General features: G+C 43.7%; 2 protein-coding genes across 4 annotated transcripts in view; one reads left to right on the forward strand and one right to left on the reverse strand.

The window, feature by feature from the left end:
- The first annotated feature begins 5 nt into the window (after positions 1–5).
- UBR7 (ubiquitin protein ligase E3 component n-recognin 7) lies at positions 6–10,667 on the forward strand. The gene is made up of 11 exons (XM_065838622.2): positions 6–170; positions 274–407; positions 1,122–1,182; positions 2,729–2,824; positions 3,920–3,973; positions 5,143–5,248; positions 6,470–6,654; positions 7,218–7,349; positions 7,747–7,909; positions 8,378–8,439; positions 9,242–10,667. Exons 1-11 carry the CDS (start codon positions 6–8, stop codon positions 9,332–9,334), a joined length of 1,251 nt encoding a protein of 416 aa, XP_065694694.1. The 3' UTR covers positions 9,335–10,667.
- Positions 10,668–11,688: 1,021 nt separating this feature from the next.
- Positions 11,689–20,025, reverse strand: part of BTBD7 (BTB domain containing 7) — a 57,805-nt gene continuing 49,468 nt past the window's right edge. For all 3 annotated transcript variants that reach the window (XM_065838635.2, XM_071809572.1, XM_071809573.1), the window contains 3 exons: positions 19,526–19,704; positions 18,376–18,804; positions 11,689–16,692 (listed from right to left, as the gene is read on the reverse strand). In XM_065838635.2, the coding sequence (XP_065694707.1) occupies positions 15,877–16,692; positions 18,376–18,804; positions 19,526–19,704 (1,424 nt within the window). In that variant the 3' untranslated portion in view covers positions 11,689–15,876. The remainder of the gene's footprint in view (positions 16,693–18,375; positions 18,805–19,525; positions 19,705–20,025) is intronic.

Genomic DNA, 20,025 nt, shown 5'->3' on the forward strand with positions numbered 1-20,025 from the left:
CGGCGATGGAGGCGGCGGCGGAGGGCGCCGATCCCGGGAGCGGCGGCGGGGCCGGCGCGGAGGAGCCCGTGGTCTCCTTGGCGGAGGTGCTGGCGGAGAACGAGGAGCTGGAGAAGGAGGCCCGGGCCGTGCTGGGGGGCAGCGACCACGAGCGCTGCAGCTACTCCCAGGTGGGGGCGGGGCCGGGCGCCGCGGGGGGCGGGGCGGGGCCGGGGGCGGGAATGGCAGGACCGCCCGGCGACCCCCGTAACCTACGCCGGTGTCGCCCCGCAGGGCGCGGTGAAGCGGCAAGCGCTGTACGCTTGCAGCACCTGCACGCCGCCCGGCGGGGAGCCGGCGGGGATCTGCCTGGCCTGCAGCTACGAGTGCCACGGCACGCACCGGCTCTTCGAGCTCTACACCAAGAGGTACGGCGGCGCGGGGGGCGGGGCGCGGGCCCGTCCCGCCGGCGGGAAGCGCGCGCGCTGGTGGCGAGCGGGGGCGACTCGAGCGCCCTCAGCCCGCGCGCCCCGCGGCTCCTCCCGCCGCCCCCGCAGCCCCGGGACGGGCTCTCGGCGGCTGGGCGAGCGAGGCGCCGGCACCGACCCGCACCCCTGCGCGTCCGGGGCCGAGCGCTGGGGGCTGCGGGGGCGGCGGTGCGAGGGGAGCCGGCCGGGGAATGTTCCAGAGCCTCCTCGGCTGTGTAACACGTTCCGGTGAGGGGGGACAACGTTCCCATGGTGTCCGGTCGCTGACGTACCCGCGTTCCCCCGCTCGCGTGCGGCAGCAGCCCTGTTTAAGCGGGAGATCAGTCACCTGCGCGGTCCCGCTTTGGAAACGCACCGATTCGCGCTCCCCTTTCCCAGCACACTCGTGTTTCTGCGCGCGGCGGCTGCAGCAGTGGGGGCAGCGGTGCCAGCGCGGGCTGCGGGCTGTGCTGCACATGCCGGTGTGGGCTGAGGTCTGCCAGCAGCACCACCTGAGAGCCAAGGCTGCAGGGCCAGTCCCACCCATGCTATTGTTTAAATAGCTGCAAGAGGATTTGTATAGCTCCTAATAAACTGCCGAGAATTGTTGTGAACACCAAAAATGATGTGTGTTCAGTTAATAAAAAACCTGAAATGCTACGTTTCTCTTTCCAGGAACTTCCGCTGTGACTGTGGAAATAGCAAGTTCAAAAATCTGCAGTGCAAGTTGCTCCCAGTAAGTTCAGATATAGGTTTCATATATACAGGATCACAATAACAGTCCCGGGAGGCTGTTGCCTTGCCTCAGCCAGTGCTGGCTCACATGATGCATCTGCTTTTCCCAGCAAGTTAAACAAGGTGGGAGTGTTGCAGCAGGAGATAAAACCGTTAAGGGACCAAAGGGAATTGTTGTGAGGAGAGAGAAGGTTTGATCCTTGTCATCCAGGAATGCAGCAGTTCTACATCCCTGGTCAGCATAATGCCAGAAACATGTTGTGGTGCCTGCACTAATATCTCTCATTAGCTTCAGGAGAACCTTTTGGGGCACAATTTTGCAGTTGCATTAAGGAAATTTAAGGCTGTGCTGCTGTCAAAGGGACAGTTCCCTCCCCTTCTTCATGATAGCCCTAATCTTTTTTGACAGTTTGTCACCAGAGCACACTAATGGGGTACTTTTTCACTATATTAACGCCTCTGTGATTTCCTACTCAGTGAACTCAAGAGTCCAAAATTGGACTCAGCGAGTAGCTGGTAATGTTCTGGGAAGCAGTGGCAGAGGCTGCTTGGCTTTGCCTGCAGTGCTACCCCCAGGGTAACAAGAGTCCAAATATAGAAACAGCAAGTGGTTTTGTGTGTGCCTGTTTTGTTCTGGCAGAATTGGGATGAACCCAGAGTGAGCCAGCCTGGGGCTGCAGTCCAGTGATCCCTACAGAGGCAATTTTAAGACGTTACTGTTTCTCATTTGCGTTGATGAAATACATCACGTGGCTGTTCCTTCTCCTCCAGTTCAGTGCAAAATCAGTTGTACAGGTTGAGTGACCTCCAGCATCCATCCATTAATCTGTCTGACCTTAGGGATGCTTGGTGCTCATATGGTCCGTTCTTCCTTTGTAGAAAGATAGAAAGGGTTTTGTGGTAACATTGTCAGCAGTCACAGCTGCCTCTGCAGGGGCCAGCAGAGCGGTGGCTTTAGGCTGGAGCTACGTGCAGTTCTCAAACCCTCTGGCTGCAGCTGTGTTAGCTGCTGTCTTTAAGCAGAATTACCTGTAATTCAATTTCATTCCGTGTGTTTTGTAATTTGTATTATGTCTCTGTAGAGCAAGGCTTATATGACATGAGTTTAGTGGAAGCTCAGTGGGAACATTAAACAAGGTTGGGTTTGGATCACAGTCTGGATGCTTAAAAAAATGGAGGGGAAGGTGCACAATAAATCTACAGGTGCTGTTATAATGGCAGCAGGCAGACGCGGCTGGTGATAGATCATTTCAGATTAGAGTAGCTTAACAAACACCACAGCTGCCATTTGTTACAAAGGCAGAAAGACTGGTTTTTTTCTTTCCTTTTGAACTTCAGTATTCCTCATGTGTCCAATCTGCTGCCCACTGTATAGCACAGATGTCTGGATAATATCTTTCTTTTTGGATCTTCAAGCTGATGACTATAGTGATTGCTTTTAGGAATTAAAGTGAAACAAGAATTAGGTTTTTTTTATAGATTATACACCTTTTCTGTTTTTTGTTTTTCACTGCATTGCCTATTGAGACATTTTCCCTTCCTCCTAGGAAAAGTGCAAGGTGAATTCAGGAAATAAGTATAATGACAATTTCTATGGATTATACTGTACTTGTAAAAGACCTTATCCTGATCCTGAAGATGAGGTAAGAAATACAAAAAACATTAGTAATCATATATTGGTGGTATTTATGCAAAATATTGTGCAAAGGACAGATCCTACTTTAAGAAATCATAGGGTCCATATTGCTTTTGTTTGTCATATGCTGTACAAAATAATTACTCTTATCAGTTTTTCTTTAAATAGGAGAATACATTTGTATCTCAAAGACAGATGAGGAGGACAAACCATCATTTGGACAAAACACTGCTGGGCTCATCTTTGCTTTCCTGTCTCTAAAGTTACAGAGTTCCCTGGGGCTGGGGGAATGTTCTCATTATCTTGAGAAATGTGGCAAACGCAGGATAAACACATTGCATGTGTTAGGAGACAGCAGAATCTGCTTTCTTGTGCTTGCAACAGTGCTCTGACAAGGCTTCTGGGATGGGGAGAATCTGCCCAGTAGCACTTGCTTTAGGTTTCCTTCATGGCAGTCAGAGCACTTTATCTGAAGTACTAAAATGCACCACTTGGTTTGCACAAGCAAACTTTTGTTTGCAGTCCTGTAAGTTAGGTGTTTTAAAGAATAAGGAAGGCACAAGCCTTTCAAATACAAAAAGGTATTTTGTAAAGTCACCTCGCTGAAGTTCACAGATAGCTAAACATTTCTAAAGAAATCATTGATAATTGTTTCATAACAAAGCAGTTTGTACTGTACTGCATTGTGAGCAGTTAAGTTGGGCTTCTGGCATTACTATATAAACCTGATAATGTCATGAATATCAGTATCTTTCTTCTGCTGAGCTGCTTGTTCATTTCTGTTTATGGGAAGAAAGATACCAGTAGTGTATTAACTTTTGTCAGCTCTTTTGCATGAGAATGTCTTGCTCTACTGGGAAAACTGATTTTGTAATAATAAATGGGGTTTCCCACAGTCTTGATAATATGTCAAATTACACATGCTTTTGAACTTCAGGGAAGCAAAGCAGTAACTACTTATCCATGGCAGCTCCCTGTGTGTGAGCGAGGAGGGACGCGCAGCTCACTCGAGCAGCCTTTGCACAGCGCTGCGCTTGGAGGCTCGTGAAAGATTCTGGAGGTTGCTGGTAATGCTAATTGTATTATATGACCCTTCATCTAGATTCCAGATGAGATGATCCAATGCATAGTTTGTGAAGACTGGTTCCATGGAAGGGTAAGGAAACTATAAGTAGCAGAATTACCATTTGCATAGAAGTAAGTTAGTGTTGGTTAAGTTTGTGTGGTTATTAGTTGTCAGGCTTTGCTGCAGCTCTCAAAAGATTATTACATGAGCTCTAATGCGTTTCTTTTCATCCTGTGCAAAGGAATATTGAGAGTTTAATCTTGTGCTCCAGTCCAAAAAAACAAGGAAGAGTTCTACCCATATGGAGGTTACCGCTGCAGAATAAAATAGCGGTTTTATAACTGTCTCTTTAATTGGAAATTTCTGATCACTGAGAGAAAGGCTCTTACTGAGGCACATCATTAGCAACTACCTGAATAGTTCTTCATTCAAAAGAAAGTTTTTAAAACTAATTCCTTTAAGGAGAAAGGAACAAACTGTGCTGTTGGTTCCTAATTACGAACTTCGGGGAAATCTTTAAAAAGCAGCTCAGCACTTCAGCGGGTGCCCTACTTAATGGGGAAGCATTAAGGATTCAGTCTCTTGTGCCTTGAAGGGCACAAGTGAAATTTTGTATTTGAAGTTGCAGAATCAAAGAACAAGAAAAACAGATGTATGGCTTCAATTATGGGTTCTGTAGGTAAACTATAGGATTCTTTTGTATAAACGTATGTGTGAAGAATGTTATGCTGTGTGAGCTTTGCAAGAACGCTTTTCAAAAGAAAGCCGCTAAGTGCTTTTAATTGCCTAAATATTTCTCACCAGTTTATAGAGCGTTGGGATCTAATTCTTCTGAAGTTCAGTATGTGATTAATATGAAGACTTGCAGTCTCTTACATGTAAGGAAGCCATCACAGTAATTTTTTAGGAGTTTAGATATGCAGTGTGCAAGAGGTATCTTCACCTGTCCTGTGTTTAGGACAGTTCAGAAGAATACTGTTTAAAAATGAGGTAAAGACAGGACTGAGATTTCTGGGTATGTAAGAGGCTTAAAGGGCTGTAGACAAAGAGAGCATTATTTCATCTTTTTGCTGGAATTTTTATCAGCTTTTTCCAGTCTTTAAATTATACTGATAATCACTGTAGAAAAGTTAGCAGGGGTGTGTGCTTGTGCTGAAAATGTGATGGCAGTTGATGTTTTTACTCCCTCTAAACCTGGCGCTGAGTCTGTTCATTTGTAGCAGATGCTTCACCACCGCTTGCTTGTTTCTTTTTGACAGCATCTTGGTGCAGTTCCTCCTGAAAGCGGAGACTTCCATGAGATGGTTTGCCAGGCCTGCATGAGTCACTGCCATTTCCTGTGGGCTTATGTGTCCCAATTAGCAGGTAAAGAAAATTAAGATATCTCAGCCAATATTTTGGTTTGTGTATTCCTCATATGTGGTTGATTAATGATATAATACTGTTCAAGTGGTTGAAGAAATGATACTTGTTATATTGGACAATTGCCTCCAGCAGTGGAACAAGCGGGGCTGCAGTAACTGTTCTGTAAAAAAAAAAAAATGCAGTTCTTGTTCCTAAATCTTAATTCTGTGGTGCTCACTCATGTGTTTTATCAAAGATGTGCTGGCGCATAGGTAGATAAAAATTTAATACTTGTCGTGAAGAACTGAATTTCTAAACGGGATCGAAGAACTGAAGAAGCTTCCTAAGGGAAGCAGTGGGGCCGGTAGCTGAGTCCAAGAGGCTCTGAGCAGCAAAGGGGGTGATGGAGCAACCTGAAACGAATGTGTAAAACCTTAATCTGAGCAGAGCTGGGGCTGTGCTCAGGAGACGTGTTCCCTGTCTGCCGTGTGGTCTCTGCGGGATCAGAAGGGTAGATGACTTGATTTCTGTGGAAAAAGCTGGTATCATGCAGTCTCCTAGATGTTGGTTATATCAACTGGTGATTCACCTCTTATGTGCCAGAAATTTTAAATGGTAGTTTTAAGGATTCCAAGCTGGCCTATCAGGACTTCTTTTCCTTCTAATATAAATATAGTACAGAATGGGTTTTTTTTGTTTGGTTGGTTTTGGTTTTTCTCCTTCTAACTAGCTATGTCACAGGGCACACGTTTGAACTGACACTAAAAGCAAAATGTGTTTTAAATAGGGAAGTGGTTAGTGTAGTTAATCTGTCCTGGAGTTTTTGGTGCGTATGTCTGGAGAAAATGAAGGACTCCGACACAAAATCAGCAAAAAAGTACTAAACAGCTGCTGAACCTGCCATAGCTGTCAAGAGGTGTCGAGAAGGACAAGCACCTTAGTATGGAATTATCTGAAATGGTGATGCCCTTTTCCCTCTCCTAGGGCTTGGATTTGGGGAAGCAGAGTATTTTAGAATAGGAGCATGAGAGGTGAAGAACACTGTGGTTAAACAGGGACCAGTTTCTTTGTATACCTGGGTCACTGCGTCTTTGGACAGCTGTAGAGCGTATCCAGGACCCTGCAGAGTACGAGGTGACATGGTGCTCTTGGACACTGTGCTGTAAAGCAGAGAGAGCATCTGTGGTAGCCTGGACATCGTCTAGCACAGTATTTGCACTTACACATGTATGTATCTTCCAGTTCCTGCTTTGACCAAAGTGAATTCCCTTGAAGATGAAGGGATTGTCCTGAAGGTCGAAGAAAGTGAAGACCAGAAAAAAGAAATAAAGAAAGAAAGTGGAGTGGCACACCAAGAAACGAAGGAGGAAAAGCAAATGGAACAGTTTAATGAACCATCCACCAGCTCCGGGTCTGCCTGTCTGGAGGTAAAACGGACCTTCTTTTCTGTCCCATACATCTGCGTGCTGATGGTAGGTGAAGCAAAGCCCACCTCTTTCTGCGTAGGTTCAGCGAAGAGGTAAATGCTTTCAGGCTGTTCCCATGTTCCTCTCCAGTCACTGACACTTTGAACACGCGGTCTCTGTGGAAGACACGTCTCGAAGTGGGTGACCAGGGTGTGACGTGTGTGTGCAGATCGGTGACGTCTGTCCCTTCGTGTCAGCCACCTGGCCTTGGCACGGCGGTGACTTCCCAGTCTGTTCTAACACAAGAGTATTATGCACTGTAGCTGCATTTGCATGGTAGCCCAGCTCTGATTTCTTAAGCAGTTACGGCTATTGCAGTAAATTTCTACAGAAATTTCCCATGGAAACTGCTAAAACCGCATGAGAATCCTCCCATGGATGAAACAGTAGTATAGGTTGTTTGTAAAAATAAGTGTGTCTGAGACAAAAGAGAAATCTTATGTAAGGAAAATGACATGCTGGAAAGAACAGAGTGTATTTGAAGTGACGTTTTTAGAGCACCGAACATTCTTATTTTAATTCAGGTAGTTACTAAGAGTGAGGGGCCAGTCTGCAAGCTGAAAGAACTCCAAAGCAAGCCATTTTTAAAAAAAGATACTGCCACCTTTTGGCCATCAAACTGGAGAAGCAAATTGTGCACCTGTGAAGACTGTTTGGTAGGTTTTCATTCTTCGTTACTGTAATTGATGTGGGGGAGGCAGGGAGGAGCGACCAGACGATCTTTAAAGGGAAGCTTGTAGATAAAAATTTGTGTAAATGTTCCTACTCTGCATATAAACATCTAAAAACCCACCTTCACCCTGCATAAAGAAACATGCTGAATCCTTTGGGATTAGTACAGCACGAGGGAGCTTCTAAACATTCGTATTTTCTTTGCCGCTTAAATCCAGTATTGCTTTGGAAGTTATGATGAGATGTCTGAAATGCTGGGCACAAAATTTACTTTATTGTTTTCATTGTTATTTGTGATACTGAACACAAAAAGGATTGGACAAGAGCAGCTCCATCTGAGAAGTTTTGTAATGTAAAAGGAAATTTTACTTTGTTCTCCAGAAAATGTATTCAGAGCTTGAAGTCCAGTTCCTGACAGATGAATTTGACACTGTCTTGGCTTACGAAAATAAAGGTACCACTGACCAAGAAACAGAGAGGAGAGATCCTTTAATGGACACCCTTAACAGCATGAACAGAGTCCAGCAAGTAGAACTCATCTGTGGTAAATACAGCTTCTTTCTTAGAATCTGCCTTAACACTCTGAGTGAACAGTTTTCCTTAAGAGATGAGCATCAGGGTTTGCACCTGGGGGGATGCTGGCCCAGCACCCAGTGACAGGATGGGACTTCCCGCTATGACTGCGTGTGATTTTGCAGTGGGAAGCTGACAGCCGGGGCAGTCTCTTCATTAGTTGTTTTAATCCACTCACCGAACTTCTGTACATTTCTCCGAATATCACCTGAACAGATACTCAGACTGCATGGGCTACCCTGATAAACTGCTGGGCTTCCCATAATTACCTGAACCTGCCTTTCTTTTTGTTGCTGTTATTTATAATCCAAACCTAGATTTCTCTCAAGTAAATGACAAGAGGAAGTAGAACAAGTTGTCTTATTTGGCCTGTATTAAATGAAAGCTGGATATCTTATTGTCTTTATTTTCTTTCACTTGCCTTCACTTCTCCATCCAGAATACAACGATTTAAAGACAGAACTGACTGACTATCTCAGGAGATTTGCAGATGAGGGAACGGTAAGGCACAACTCGCAACATTCACTGAAATTTTTTTGCTGGAAAATATGTTTTCAAGTACTGTTGAGGGCTGGGTGTTGAATACAATGATGTTATGGTATATTTTTTTCATGTCTGTTGGAGTTGCTGGTACCACAGTAGAAATTAGAAATCCCTGATTTGATTGGAGTTAAAAGTTGCATTTCCTTAATGGCATTGTTGGGAGACAGCAGGGACTTTACAGAAATCTGTAAAATACTGAGAGCAGTTCCTAAGTGAACCTTCTGTTGCTCTATTTAAAGTGTTTGGGGGGAAAAAAAAGGTCTTAACCTTTATGTTTTTTCTTAGATTAAACTCTTAGAGGAATAAGGACTGACTAAATGTTGGCAAACAGTCTTGTCAGTTGTTTTCTGGAGAAATTTGCATGCTATTATTAAGCCGCACATGCATTTTGTTGGCTTATATGCCAAATTGTCACTTTTAGTTACATTGTGATGAGTGAGCTGGTGAAAATCTTGCTTTGTGTTAGTTTTTCTGATGATAAAAGCAAGTGGCCAAGCCCTTTAAAAATACCACCAGGAGCTTTCCTCCATGGGCTTGTGCTGCCTTTGGGGAGCTCATTTCTCTGATTGTGTTCTTTTATAACAGAATCTGGGCATTAATAACTTCCTTTGGGTACAACGGGAAAGCTGTTTTGCTCTGTCAGAGAGATTTCAGGGTGCTGGCTTTTGTATGCTTGTGTATTACATGTGGGATGCATGCAAGAAAAATGATTGTTTAATTGAATTCTGGTACCACTTGGGTTTCATATCGCTTCCCGCAGGTGGTTAAAAGAGAAGACATTCAGCACTTCTTTGAAGAATTTCAGTCACGGAAAAGACGACGGACTAACAGGATGCAGTACTACTGTAGTTAGACCGAGAGGGTCTGGGTGTCAAAGGACAACTGGGAGAACGACATTCATTGGCAGACAGAAGAGGCATCTTCAGTATTTGGCTTCTCACCAAAATCCAGCTGTCCAAGAAACATCTTCATTTTGTCTCATACTTCCTTTTTTTGTAGCACCTAGAACGTGTTCTTAGCAGGTACCCTGCGTTTATAGGGTTTGTAGGGGTGTTGCGTTCCCGCGCAGGCTGGCCGTGCTCCGGGGGGGGTGACGGGTGAGAAGAGCCACGTGCCGCCGTGCGCGTTCTCTTCAGTCTTTCCACCTGTGTTACTCGCAGTGCCCGTAGCTGTAGTTGTACTGAACCAGGCTGGGGTCCGCTTGTCCCTCTTCTGTCCCCCGCAGGCAAGGCGTACGCCCTGTGCTTTGCTCTCCTGCTTTACCCAGCTGTACGGGCTCTTCCTCTGGGGTGCAGCGACTCTAATGAAGGCTCCTGCGCTAAGCAAGTGTCAGGTCCCTGCGCGGAGGGCTCAGCTCCTGGAAGGGAGCAGCTGGCACAGGTCACCACCCTGGCACTGGGGTCACAGCAGGGGAACCAAACCTCGCTGTGCTGCTGCCTGCCCCAGGCAGGAGAAAACTGAGAAAGCAGCATCAGGCTTGATCAACAGAACGTTGTGTTTTGTTTTTATAAATTCAAAAACTTCATTTCTAATATTGTACAGTGATGTTTTACATGCAAAAAAAAAAAAAAAGTCACAAACTTTATCTACTCACTAGATTTATAAACAGTATCTAGGGGGAGGGACTAAGTTACAAATTAAGCGTGGAAGGGTTTTGTCACAGGACTTCTAGTGTGCTTCAGTTTTAAAAATGAGCCTACTTCAAACACTGCAGCATCCTGGCATTTTGCTACAGTATAAATCACGTGATCTTTTTATAATCACTGTGATAATGATGGAACAAATGTTTCACTGGCATTTAAGAACCTACGCTTGGCCACAATTAAATATTGACTTTTTGTAAGTTTCAATCCTAATATAGTTTTCTTTGCCCACAAACCCCAAAACATACTTTAAGTTCTAATTTTAATTCCTGCTTTATGTAGGTGGAGGATTTACCATGGGGTACTATTCTGCTTTCACATTAACAACTTTTGAGAAGAAAATTGGACTCTATCATTCTCCCTATTAATTGTTTCTGAGGGCTTTATTTACAAAAGCTAGTTCTAGTGTAGAGGCTCAGTTCATTGGTTTGTTTAATGCAAAATGACTAGTTGCTTTAAAATTTAACTCTGAGTATTGTATGTGCTTTTTTTGTATCAACTGTAACTGCTTATCTAATATCTAAAAGAACTGTTCAATCTGTACTGGCTGTTGTTTGGTTTTGTTTGTTTTTAAATGCTGCTGTTGTATTTTGTTTCCACCCACGACGCAGCCGCACACAGCAGCACCAGGACGAGCTGTCCGTCCTGGCCCAGGGGCCAGTGTCCCTGGTGCAGGGAGTTCAGGTGCAGAAAGTGTTTTCAACAGAGTGCATCACTTCCACAAGAAGGAGTTATGACAGCTACTATTCCTTTACAACTACTTCAGTGCAGTTGCGGTTTTCCTAAAGGTGAAGAGGCGTCCTCTCTGATGTAAAGAGCTCTATTGAACAATGAACAGTACGTCTGTCACAATAAATGTTAAATTTGTGTAGTTTAGGAAGCTGCTCCCCAAACTGATCTTCCTGGATGTGTGAATGAAGGTGTCAGTAATTAACACGTGAGACCATACAGTGCTCTCTCCCAGCTCTTTGTCAGGACACAACCCACAGTATTGTGCTGTTGTCCATCACAGTGAGACTAGTCAAGATTTCCGGCTGCTGGATGATGCTTCCAGACTTGAGTCATCTCTCTGATGACATCTCTCTTGTTTGTGTGAGAGAGAACAAATGAATATTCAGCTGATAACTGCAACTGCGGAGGAGGGTGCTGGGTACTCCGTGGGTGTCTGTCTAGTTGCTCTGCTGAGAAAATCAACAGCTCCAAATCAAGGGCTACATCCCTCTGCCTTGACTGCGAGTAGCGAATAGTCAGTTTGCTGAACTATTTCACTGGAGTGCTTTTCCTTTTTAATTAGTGGCACTGTTCAAGCAGCTTATTTAGAATTCCTCTTTTTACACTGGTTTGTATCACATCCTTGATGTTCAAAGCATTATTGCACGTTTTTTCCAGACGTAACAGCAGTTGGTTTAAGAGCCCTTACTGCCAGAGGGCACCTTACAGTGTGTATTAAGCTGCTCTGTTCCCCTGACCATCACCATTGCTCACAGGGAGTTTGGAAGAGCAGCACAGGGGTGGCACTGCCGGCTGAGCCCAACAGGCAGCTGGAATAACTCACACAAGCAAGTTCTATACAAGCCATTTATTTGAAATGCCAACTATACGTAGGATAAAGTCAGTGTTACATGCTTCTCAGCAACAGTAGAAAAATAGAACCAGTGAAAACCTTTTTACAACTGTAATGGTACTCAAAAGAGAAATGTATTGTTTTACAATGCATCACACAAGACTAGAATTCAAGTTTGGAGGTACCTAAATAAAAATACTATTTTTTTTAAAAAACACTATGTACAATTGAAGCGTAAACAAGTTTTACAAAGTACTGGTTATGCAGGTTGTAGAAAAAACACTTGCATAGGACATGAAGTCAGTTTAAGAAAGTTTTCTGAGCCTTTAGCATTGAAGGCACTTGACTTTATACTAGTAACAACACAAGGACAAGAAACAAAACCGTCACGCTGCAGAGGGCAGGGCTCCCTTCTGGCAGCACAGAGAACTACACAAACCCAAATACAGTTTTACAATTTTCTCTCTCAGCTGTTCCCTGCGTTCAGCAGAGCTCAGCACCACCTCTACCATAGAAGCATAGAATTATTAGATGAACAAACAGTGCTCAAAACAGCATGAGTATTCTTAAAACATAAGAAACACACACAAAAAAAAAACCCAACCAACCCAAAACCCCCATAACAAATGAACAAAAAAACACCAAACCTCACACCCAAAGAAAACAAACCCCAAACCCAACCAACCCCTGTCCCCCCAATCCCACCAAGCCTGAAGCAAAGAAACCCATAAGACAAACATTTGGGACACTCCAGGACCAAACCCCAAGGTTCACAAGTAGGGGTGGCCACAGCCTTAACTTTCAGAAATGAAACTCCTCAAGAACAGGAAATACAAGAAGAAACTGCCAATCAACACAGCAGTTAACAACACACAACTACAGTAACTCCATGGAACAACAGAACATCTCAAAGGAAGAATCTGTTTCAGGAATTAAGTTATTCATCCATATATTAAGGAAAGGAGGGGGTCAAGGAAAGGGAAATAAAAAGTTTTTGCATGTTGCTCAACAAATGAAAGTCTGAGCTCTTTAAAAGAACAAGGAGCACGAGTCTTCCTCATTCAGTAAAATGTAATGTTCATACCTCTATCCTCAAGCAAATACAGTCAGTAACTGGTTATCTCCATCAAATTTACAGGAGGAAAAGATGGTCACTTCCAGCCTAACCAGAAAGTGCTTCATGTAAACAAGGAGCTTCTGCACCAAAGCTTCAGTAGACAGAACAAGAAGTAGCAGGTAGCACAGATACGTGTGTTCTGCGAGTGAGATGTGGCGTGAATGCTATCTTCTGAATAATGCTTCTGTGAAGAACAAAGACGGTCTCTCTCCCCTCCCTCTGCACATCCAACTAAGCAGGAAATCCTACACTGGAGTACAAAAATACAGTTCCAGTAATGTGACAAATCCTCCTTTTCCACTTTGAATCAGCTGCCGTTAGCTGCTGTCTTCTTCCCAACTCAAAATATACAAGGGAGAACGCAGATTGTCTACATGGCCTGATTGTCTCTGTGGCCTCAGAAAGACGTGTCTTTTATTTTGCACCTACTTTTAAACACTTCATTCTCTTTTTAATACTGCTCAGCTTCTAAGACTTCAGAAGCAATTTTGTATTCTAAAATGCAGACAGTCCCCCCTAGAGACATCTGTCACCAGCTTATTCCAAAGCCAAAGCATTTAATGATTTCCCTCAAGCCATAAGCTCAAAACTTCTCAGTTTTCATCAGCCACATTTCCACAGACTTCAAGCTTAAAAGTTACATCTGCAGATTTCAGCCCCACCTCTGTCCAGGCACACAGTGCCACATGAAACTATGGCAACTCAAACAGTTCTTCTCCAAGTACACCTATTGATTTGAGGTAAAAATAAATTATTCAGAACAATAAGTTTTCCGAGGACAGGTATGACTATTTAGTAATTAAGCTACCTACTTACATACGACAGAAGCGCAGGGTGTTTCAGGGGGTTTGTGTGTGATCTAAGTTAATGCTTCTAGCGCTGACGAGCAGGAGACGCAGGTGCCCGGTTGGAGCTCTGCAGTCAGACAGCACAGTGCTCCAACCCGCAGAAAACCCCCAGAACTGAACCTCGGGCCGTAACCTGCAGCAGCACCGCCCCCCCACTGACACCTTCTTGCATTTAACCACGTTCTACACTGCAGACCCACCGAAATACGGCATCTTGGTGATGATGCCAAGACCACCAAGTGTCTGGACTGTGGTAAAAACATAAAAAACAAAACCTCATTAAAAAGACTGACAGAAGGGAAAAGACACATCACCTGCACAGTTCAGCAAAGTTTCTCCTCTCATCCTTATACCATGCCTTCCATGGCTGCATCTCAAAAGGGAGCATCTGCAGAGCTTTCACAGAAGCAGGAGGCCTAAAGATGTGTATGCAGGTGACATTAGGATTTGTTGGTTCAAACACCCATATTTTCATTTATCTAGAAGCTGTTTGGTAGTTTGGAAATGCAGTATTCAATATATTCTAATAGAACTGTGTTGTTGTTACCAGGCCTTGCACACCTTGATGAAACAGGTTAGGTAAGAATCTGTCACTAACTAAAACTAAAAGTAAAGTTCCAGCAAGATTTCATTTAAATAGTATTAAGCATTTTTGAAGTGCAAGAAACAACCTAACCTTAAAGTACTCCTTAGATCACACTTAAGATTAAAATTTTCTACTGCAGGGAAATTCTTCACGATAGAAACAGCATTTAAAACAAAAACCAACAACCCAAACTGGCCTTTACAAGTAATCACTACACTGCAGTGATATCAGATCCCAATGGTAAAAACTGCACATTAAGGACTAAGGATGCACTTACAAACTGTAGCCATCACGCCTGGGACTGCGATTCACCCCAGCCCAGCGGCCAGGAGCCAGCCCAGGTCACTGACATTCCCTCCTCATGTCACATTAACTGATGAATCTCACTTCTGTACTTCAAAAGCTGGGAAATGGAAGTGTAAGTTAAGAGTGCTAAAGCTTCGCACATTCCATGATGCTAGAGCAGTTACTCTTCGCTTTGATTCCGTTCACAGAACAGCTGCTGCAACAACAAAGTCAGCAACACTTCAGGTCAGGTAAGGAGCACTGAAGGACGTTGCTGAGAGTGAAGCCCTTTTTTCCTCAGAGGCAGGAGAGCGCAAGGCAAGGAGCAGCCGCCCCAGCACCTCTGTGGGAGAGGGAACCCCCTCAGGCCGAGGGGTCACCATTCAGGCGACAGCAAAGGTGCTACGCCTTGTCTTCCTGACACGCTGGGGTTCAGCACGAATCCTCAACTCCGGTCTTCACTTACCCCCACGCGTGGGTAGCTGGAAGACCAAGTTATTACTATAATTTCTTACAGTATTTCTAGATTCATTTCTGCATGGGCAAATGAACAATTCTAGTCTGTCTAGTAAGTGCTTCTGGGTGATCATGGAGTTCTCCCTGGTCACAGCTGAACCAGGAAGCAAACAGAATCAGACTGTCAAATTCCAGTGAATTTCACTGGAATTCGGACTCCTAAATATCCCCCTGGACTCTTAAAAACCCAAAGATAGTTCTTGAAGTGGGCTTGCTATACAGGGGTAAGACCAGCTGCCAGAACTTCTCTACAAAACATTAGATTGGATTCTTGCCATAGTCTTAAAAATCAGGAAGATTTCAGATCTAAACAAACAAAATTAACTAAAAATGTAGTATTTCGATGTGCTGTTCTTTGGAATTCCTATAATTAAAAAATAAACGCATTGTTATTATCTCATAAGAAAATACATTTCATAATGTGCAACCCAATGCACATAGGGAATTGGCAGGTGAAAGGGAAAATGCAAAAAGTATGAAAATACAGTCCTTTAAATGTGACAAGTTTAACATATTAGTACAAAACTAATACACTAAAATAGATGTACAGGTGCAAAAGGCTACCAGGTTGTAGAAAAAAGGTACCAACTTTTTTTTTAAAAAGGCTTAATTAAATTTGCTCAAAAAAAATTTCCCATAAAATAAAACCAGAAGCAGCATTAAAAACAAAGTGATAACATGCTGTCTCTAACAAAGCAATGTATGTACAAAAGAAGTGAGCGAAGTTGAATTTATCTGCTGGCATGAACGAATTTGTCTGACAGAAGTCAGGCCAAAAGTTGCAAAGAATGGGATGTTCACAACTCTCAGGCACGGAGAAATAGCGGAGGCTGCTTTCATAGGGCAGATTTTTTATAGAGGAAGTCTGGTTTGTTCGGAGACCTCCTTCCCCTGCTCACTGCATCTTCCCTTTCCAAATCCGCACTGCGCTGCGCTCCGTGTTCCAGCGGCTCGTCATCTGCCAGCCTCCGGCCGGGTCTCTCCTCCTGCACGTCGGAGGCGTACACAGAGAGTGAGGCTCTGGTGGAGCTCAGCCCATAGGTTAAATCCGTTTCCATTTTTGTTCTTCCCCTGATGTGAACTGGGCCAGTACCAGCATTCTCCTGGGTAGCCAACGCCAAGTCCAGTCGCTGGGGAGGTTGTTCTAAGACATCGAGGTGTATTGGCTCATTCTTTTGTCTGTGTTGATGCCCATCTTGGGAGAGCAGGTATTCCCTCCTAGAATCCTCTTGTTTTTTAGGAGATATCTGGGAAGGTAGATAGGCTGACTTTAAGCCACTTGGTGATGCCTTATTGTGGCTGTACAAATCTGGGCCAAAATATATGCCTTGTGAAGGCGAAGGACTGTGCCTGTTGGGTGCTGGAGTAGAGGGTCTGCATGCAGCATTTGAGAAGTCATAGAAGTCAGGATATTCCTGCTGATTTTCCCGAGCATCTATTTTTTGCTCTATTGCATGTTTCTTTCGAGAAGTGGGCACGTGTCTGTTCTGAATACATGAAATGTGCTGGGGTAGAGCAGGTCCTACCTCTGTAACTGTCTGGCTTAATTCTGTGTCGACCGTGAGCTCTGGTAATCTTCTGTCTTTTAAAGACATTGCTGACACACCCATGGCGATATCTGGCATCAGTTCATTTAGCAAGGGCTGGGTACACTGGAAAAGAAATTGGTCCATGGGAACAAAGCAAAAGTTAAAAAACAAACTGTATTTAGGACAGTTTCTGTAATTCAAAATGGCATTTTCCTGAGCTACCCTTGCCTAGAACAACCTCAGCCTGCAAGTTCCCTACACTGTCTAAAGAACACATGTCCTCCAGCCTTCACCTCCTTCCTAGCTCAAGTCAGCTGCTTGCTTTCATGAAGCTGTTGTGCCACAGTAATAGTTCCTTCTTTAAAGCATCATCTGCAATCTGCAGTAAATGACAATGTACCATTAAACTCTCAAAAGGTAAGCCTGCTTTAAGCCACTTGCAATTATCAAACTAAACAAGGTACTCAGTGCAGAACATAACAGCTTCTTCCAGCACAGAGTTCCAGTGCAGGGAAGTCACGAAATACATCTTTCATCACTACAGATGCAACCCCTCTGCTTGCATTTCACATTTTAATATAAGTTAATTGCAGGCACACGTGTCCGTATGCAGGACAGCCTCAGGGCTTGGGAGGAGCACCAGCTACAGGGCTCACCAGATCCACAAAGTACGTGGAAGCTGTTGCATGGTCGCCTTCTCACCTATGCCTATAAACAATCCTGCAGTGAGATAAGCACATTACAGTCTTCCAGACAGAACAGTTAAATTCTATTTGTATTTATAATTTCTAATGAAAGCAATTTTAGCAATTGATTACTAGTAATTCACAAATCACAGAAAGAATACAGAACAAAAATATCACCCATATTAAGTTTTTGCTTCTTCCTGCATTTTTATAGAAACATTCTAATGTGGAAAAGATCACTATATGGTTTCCTTAGTGAAGTCAGTATTGATCAATAGAGAGAGACATGCTACAAAACCCACCCTTGAATAAACAATGGCAAACAACTCTAATGTGAAGTTAAATATTTTAACCTAAATATAACAAGTAGTGCAACATATTTAGGACAATTGTTACAGGAAAAAAAGAGTCCAGGTTTCTATTCAGAACCCCAGATTAAATCTGCATCTTAAGAGTAGGTTTTCAGTATGACACAACTGCATACCCAAAATAGTTTTTTCACTGCAGAAATAAATTACCAAATTCTTTATAGAGCATTTCATGTACTTCACAAAGCTATGTCTTTGTCATTGATTTCACTGCATCATATTGTAGTTCAGCAGCTATAATGACTGTCTTTAAATGCTGTAATGAAGCCCTCTGTATTTGCAATTACCAGTTTCTGCTGCCTATTCATTTTAAAGTCTTTTGCACAGCTGTAAGGTCTTCACATTTTCCACAAGTTCTCTTTATACACACCTGTTTACTTTGGGACTACTTATCTCCCAGTAGCCAAAATATCACCATCATTTCTACCCATGAATTATAGCATGCACTCCACTACTAAAAGTGACTTATGCTTTAAGGTAGAGCAAACTATATTATTTCAGAAGATCCATGAGTCCCACTTGCCCCTCCAAAATGCCCCTGAACACCTGGTGCTCCCAGGGGTCAGGGCCTCCCTTTGGGATGCAGAATGCTGACAGTCAGTTAGGCAGAAAATTCTCCTCCCAACCAATTAAGATGGTCTTTTATTTAACAAAGCCAAGTTATTTCTTCATAAGAATTATTCCCAGCTCCTCTCCATAACCCACTTTGAGTGGCCAGAGACAGGGAGAAGCAGAGAAATCACAATACTCACTACTTGCTTCTCGGCAGCCATCACGGCTGCTGCTGCAGCCACCGTCTGTCTCCCCAGAGCTGTAGTGTTGGTGCAGTCCGGAGGTGCCGCTTTGACCCCGGGCAAGTAGACAGGTGGTGCAGCTTTGGGAGCCGTTCGGGAGTGGAACAGGGCGTGATTACACGGGTAAGAAAAGGAACGGGAGGGATGTTGACTTGGCACCCTTTGTTTCCAGCCCACTTTGAACTGGTTATGAATGGGAGTTGCTGGTGGGTGGTACGGAGGTGGAGGAGGGGGCAATGGTGGATGGAAGGCCACAAAAGAGTCCAGTTCTGTAAACATGGTTTCTGCAGTGGGAGTGCTGTTAACGCGACATCGCCCGGACTGTCTCATTGTCAGGAGAGGGCTTTCGTCCCCAAATCGCTCATCAGGAAAGAATTTGTGAGGATTCTGCAAAGGAAAAAACCCAGCATGTAATGAAACAAAGTAGGAAGTCATCCAGAAAAATCTCCTCTAAATCAGATAGTACTTTAACAGGGTAGTTGTGCCTCACCAGCACTCAAGGTGATTACAGTTACCACAGAATAAAGTTTGGGGTTTTTTGTGGTGTTTTTTTTTTTTTTTTTTTTTTTTTTTTTTTTAAATCAAGACAAGCAGCATCAGATTCACTGTGTGAACAAGTTGACCAATAAATGCATTTGCTTTAACAGCAGCACACAAACAGAAGTGCCATTTCCGTTTTCCCAGCCCTGACATGTACCATGCAGATCTACTGTATTACTTAAAACTTCTTCACCGCTCTGATTCAAGAATAAATCATAACCTAGATTTCTAGTTATGGTTTGACTATTCTCATCAACTGCCTCTTCAGCAGATTTTTATTGTCCCCAGAAATCGGTGGCAGTAAGAGCACCCTGAACAGCAACAAATCTTGAAACAAATACTTACACATTGTACTTACCCATATATAAAATCACATACATCAAATGCAACAGTCTCACTATAGTTTACACCTGGAGAGTTCTAAAATTAAGTTGGCATTTCAAAGCATTTTTGCACCTGCATGTGCACACACAAAGCAGTTCTCTTTTGGCAGATTACACATTCAAGTCAATTCAAAAGCAGAGGAGAAGTAAAGCATTTGTGATCTTATACAGCAATTTTTCCATACCTGCAGAAGTTCAGCAGCAGCATCAGAAAGTCCAAATTCCCGCAGCACACGAATCTGAATCTCATAACTGACTGTGGCACCCTCTCCACAGTTAAGTGCGTACGCTCTCTGCACCTGCTCCGTATGACGCAGCTCCTGCAGCCGTTTGATCATCTCTTTTACAACAAGGAGGTTGGGAACTGGAGGGATAACAGAGAACAGAATGGAGATAGAGATTGCTTTTAGAACTCTTACACAGTAAGTTTGATCGCAATGGTTATATTTAATTCTGAATGAAAGAAAAAAATCTAACATCATGCTGACTTGGCTTTTTTTTTTTTTTAAGAAGCATTCTGCCAAGAACAGTTCAACTTACACATGTTCCTTGGAACATCATTAAGCCACACAGGATACACACATATCACACAAATGTAAAGACATCTACCATTGTTCCAGCTTCTGCTAGAATGAGCCACAAATACAGCCTTCTTTGTAAATCCCTTATGACGTCTCATGATTTG

The sequence above is a fragment of the Patagioenas fasciata genome, chromosome 5 (genome assembly GCF_037038585.1).
Source record: "Patagioenas fasciata isolate bPatFas1 chromosome 5, bPatFas1.hap1, whole genome shotgun sequence".
NCBI lineage: Eukaryota > Metazoa > Chordata > Aves > Columbiformes > Columbidae > Patagioenas > Patagioenas fasciata.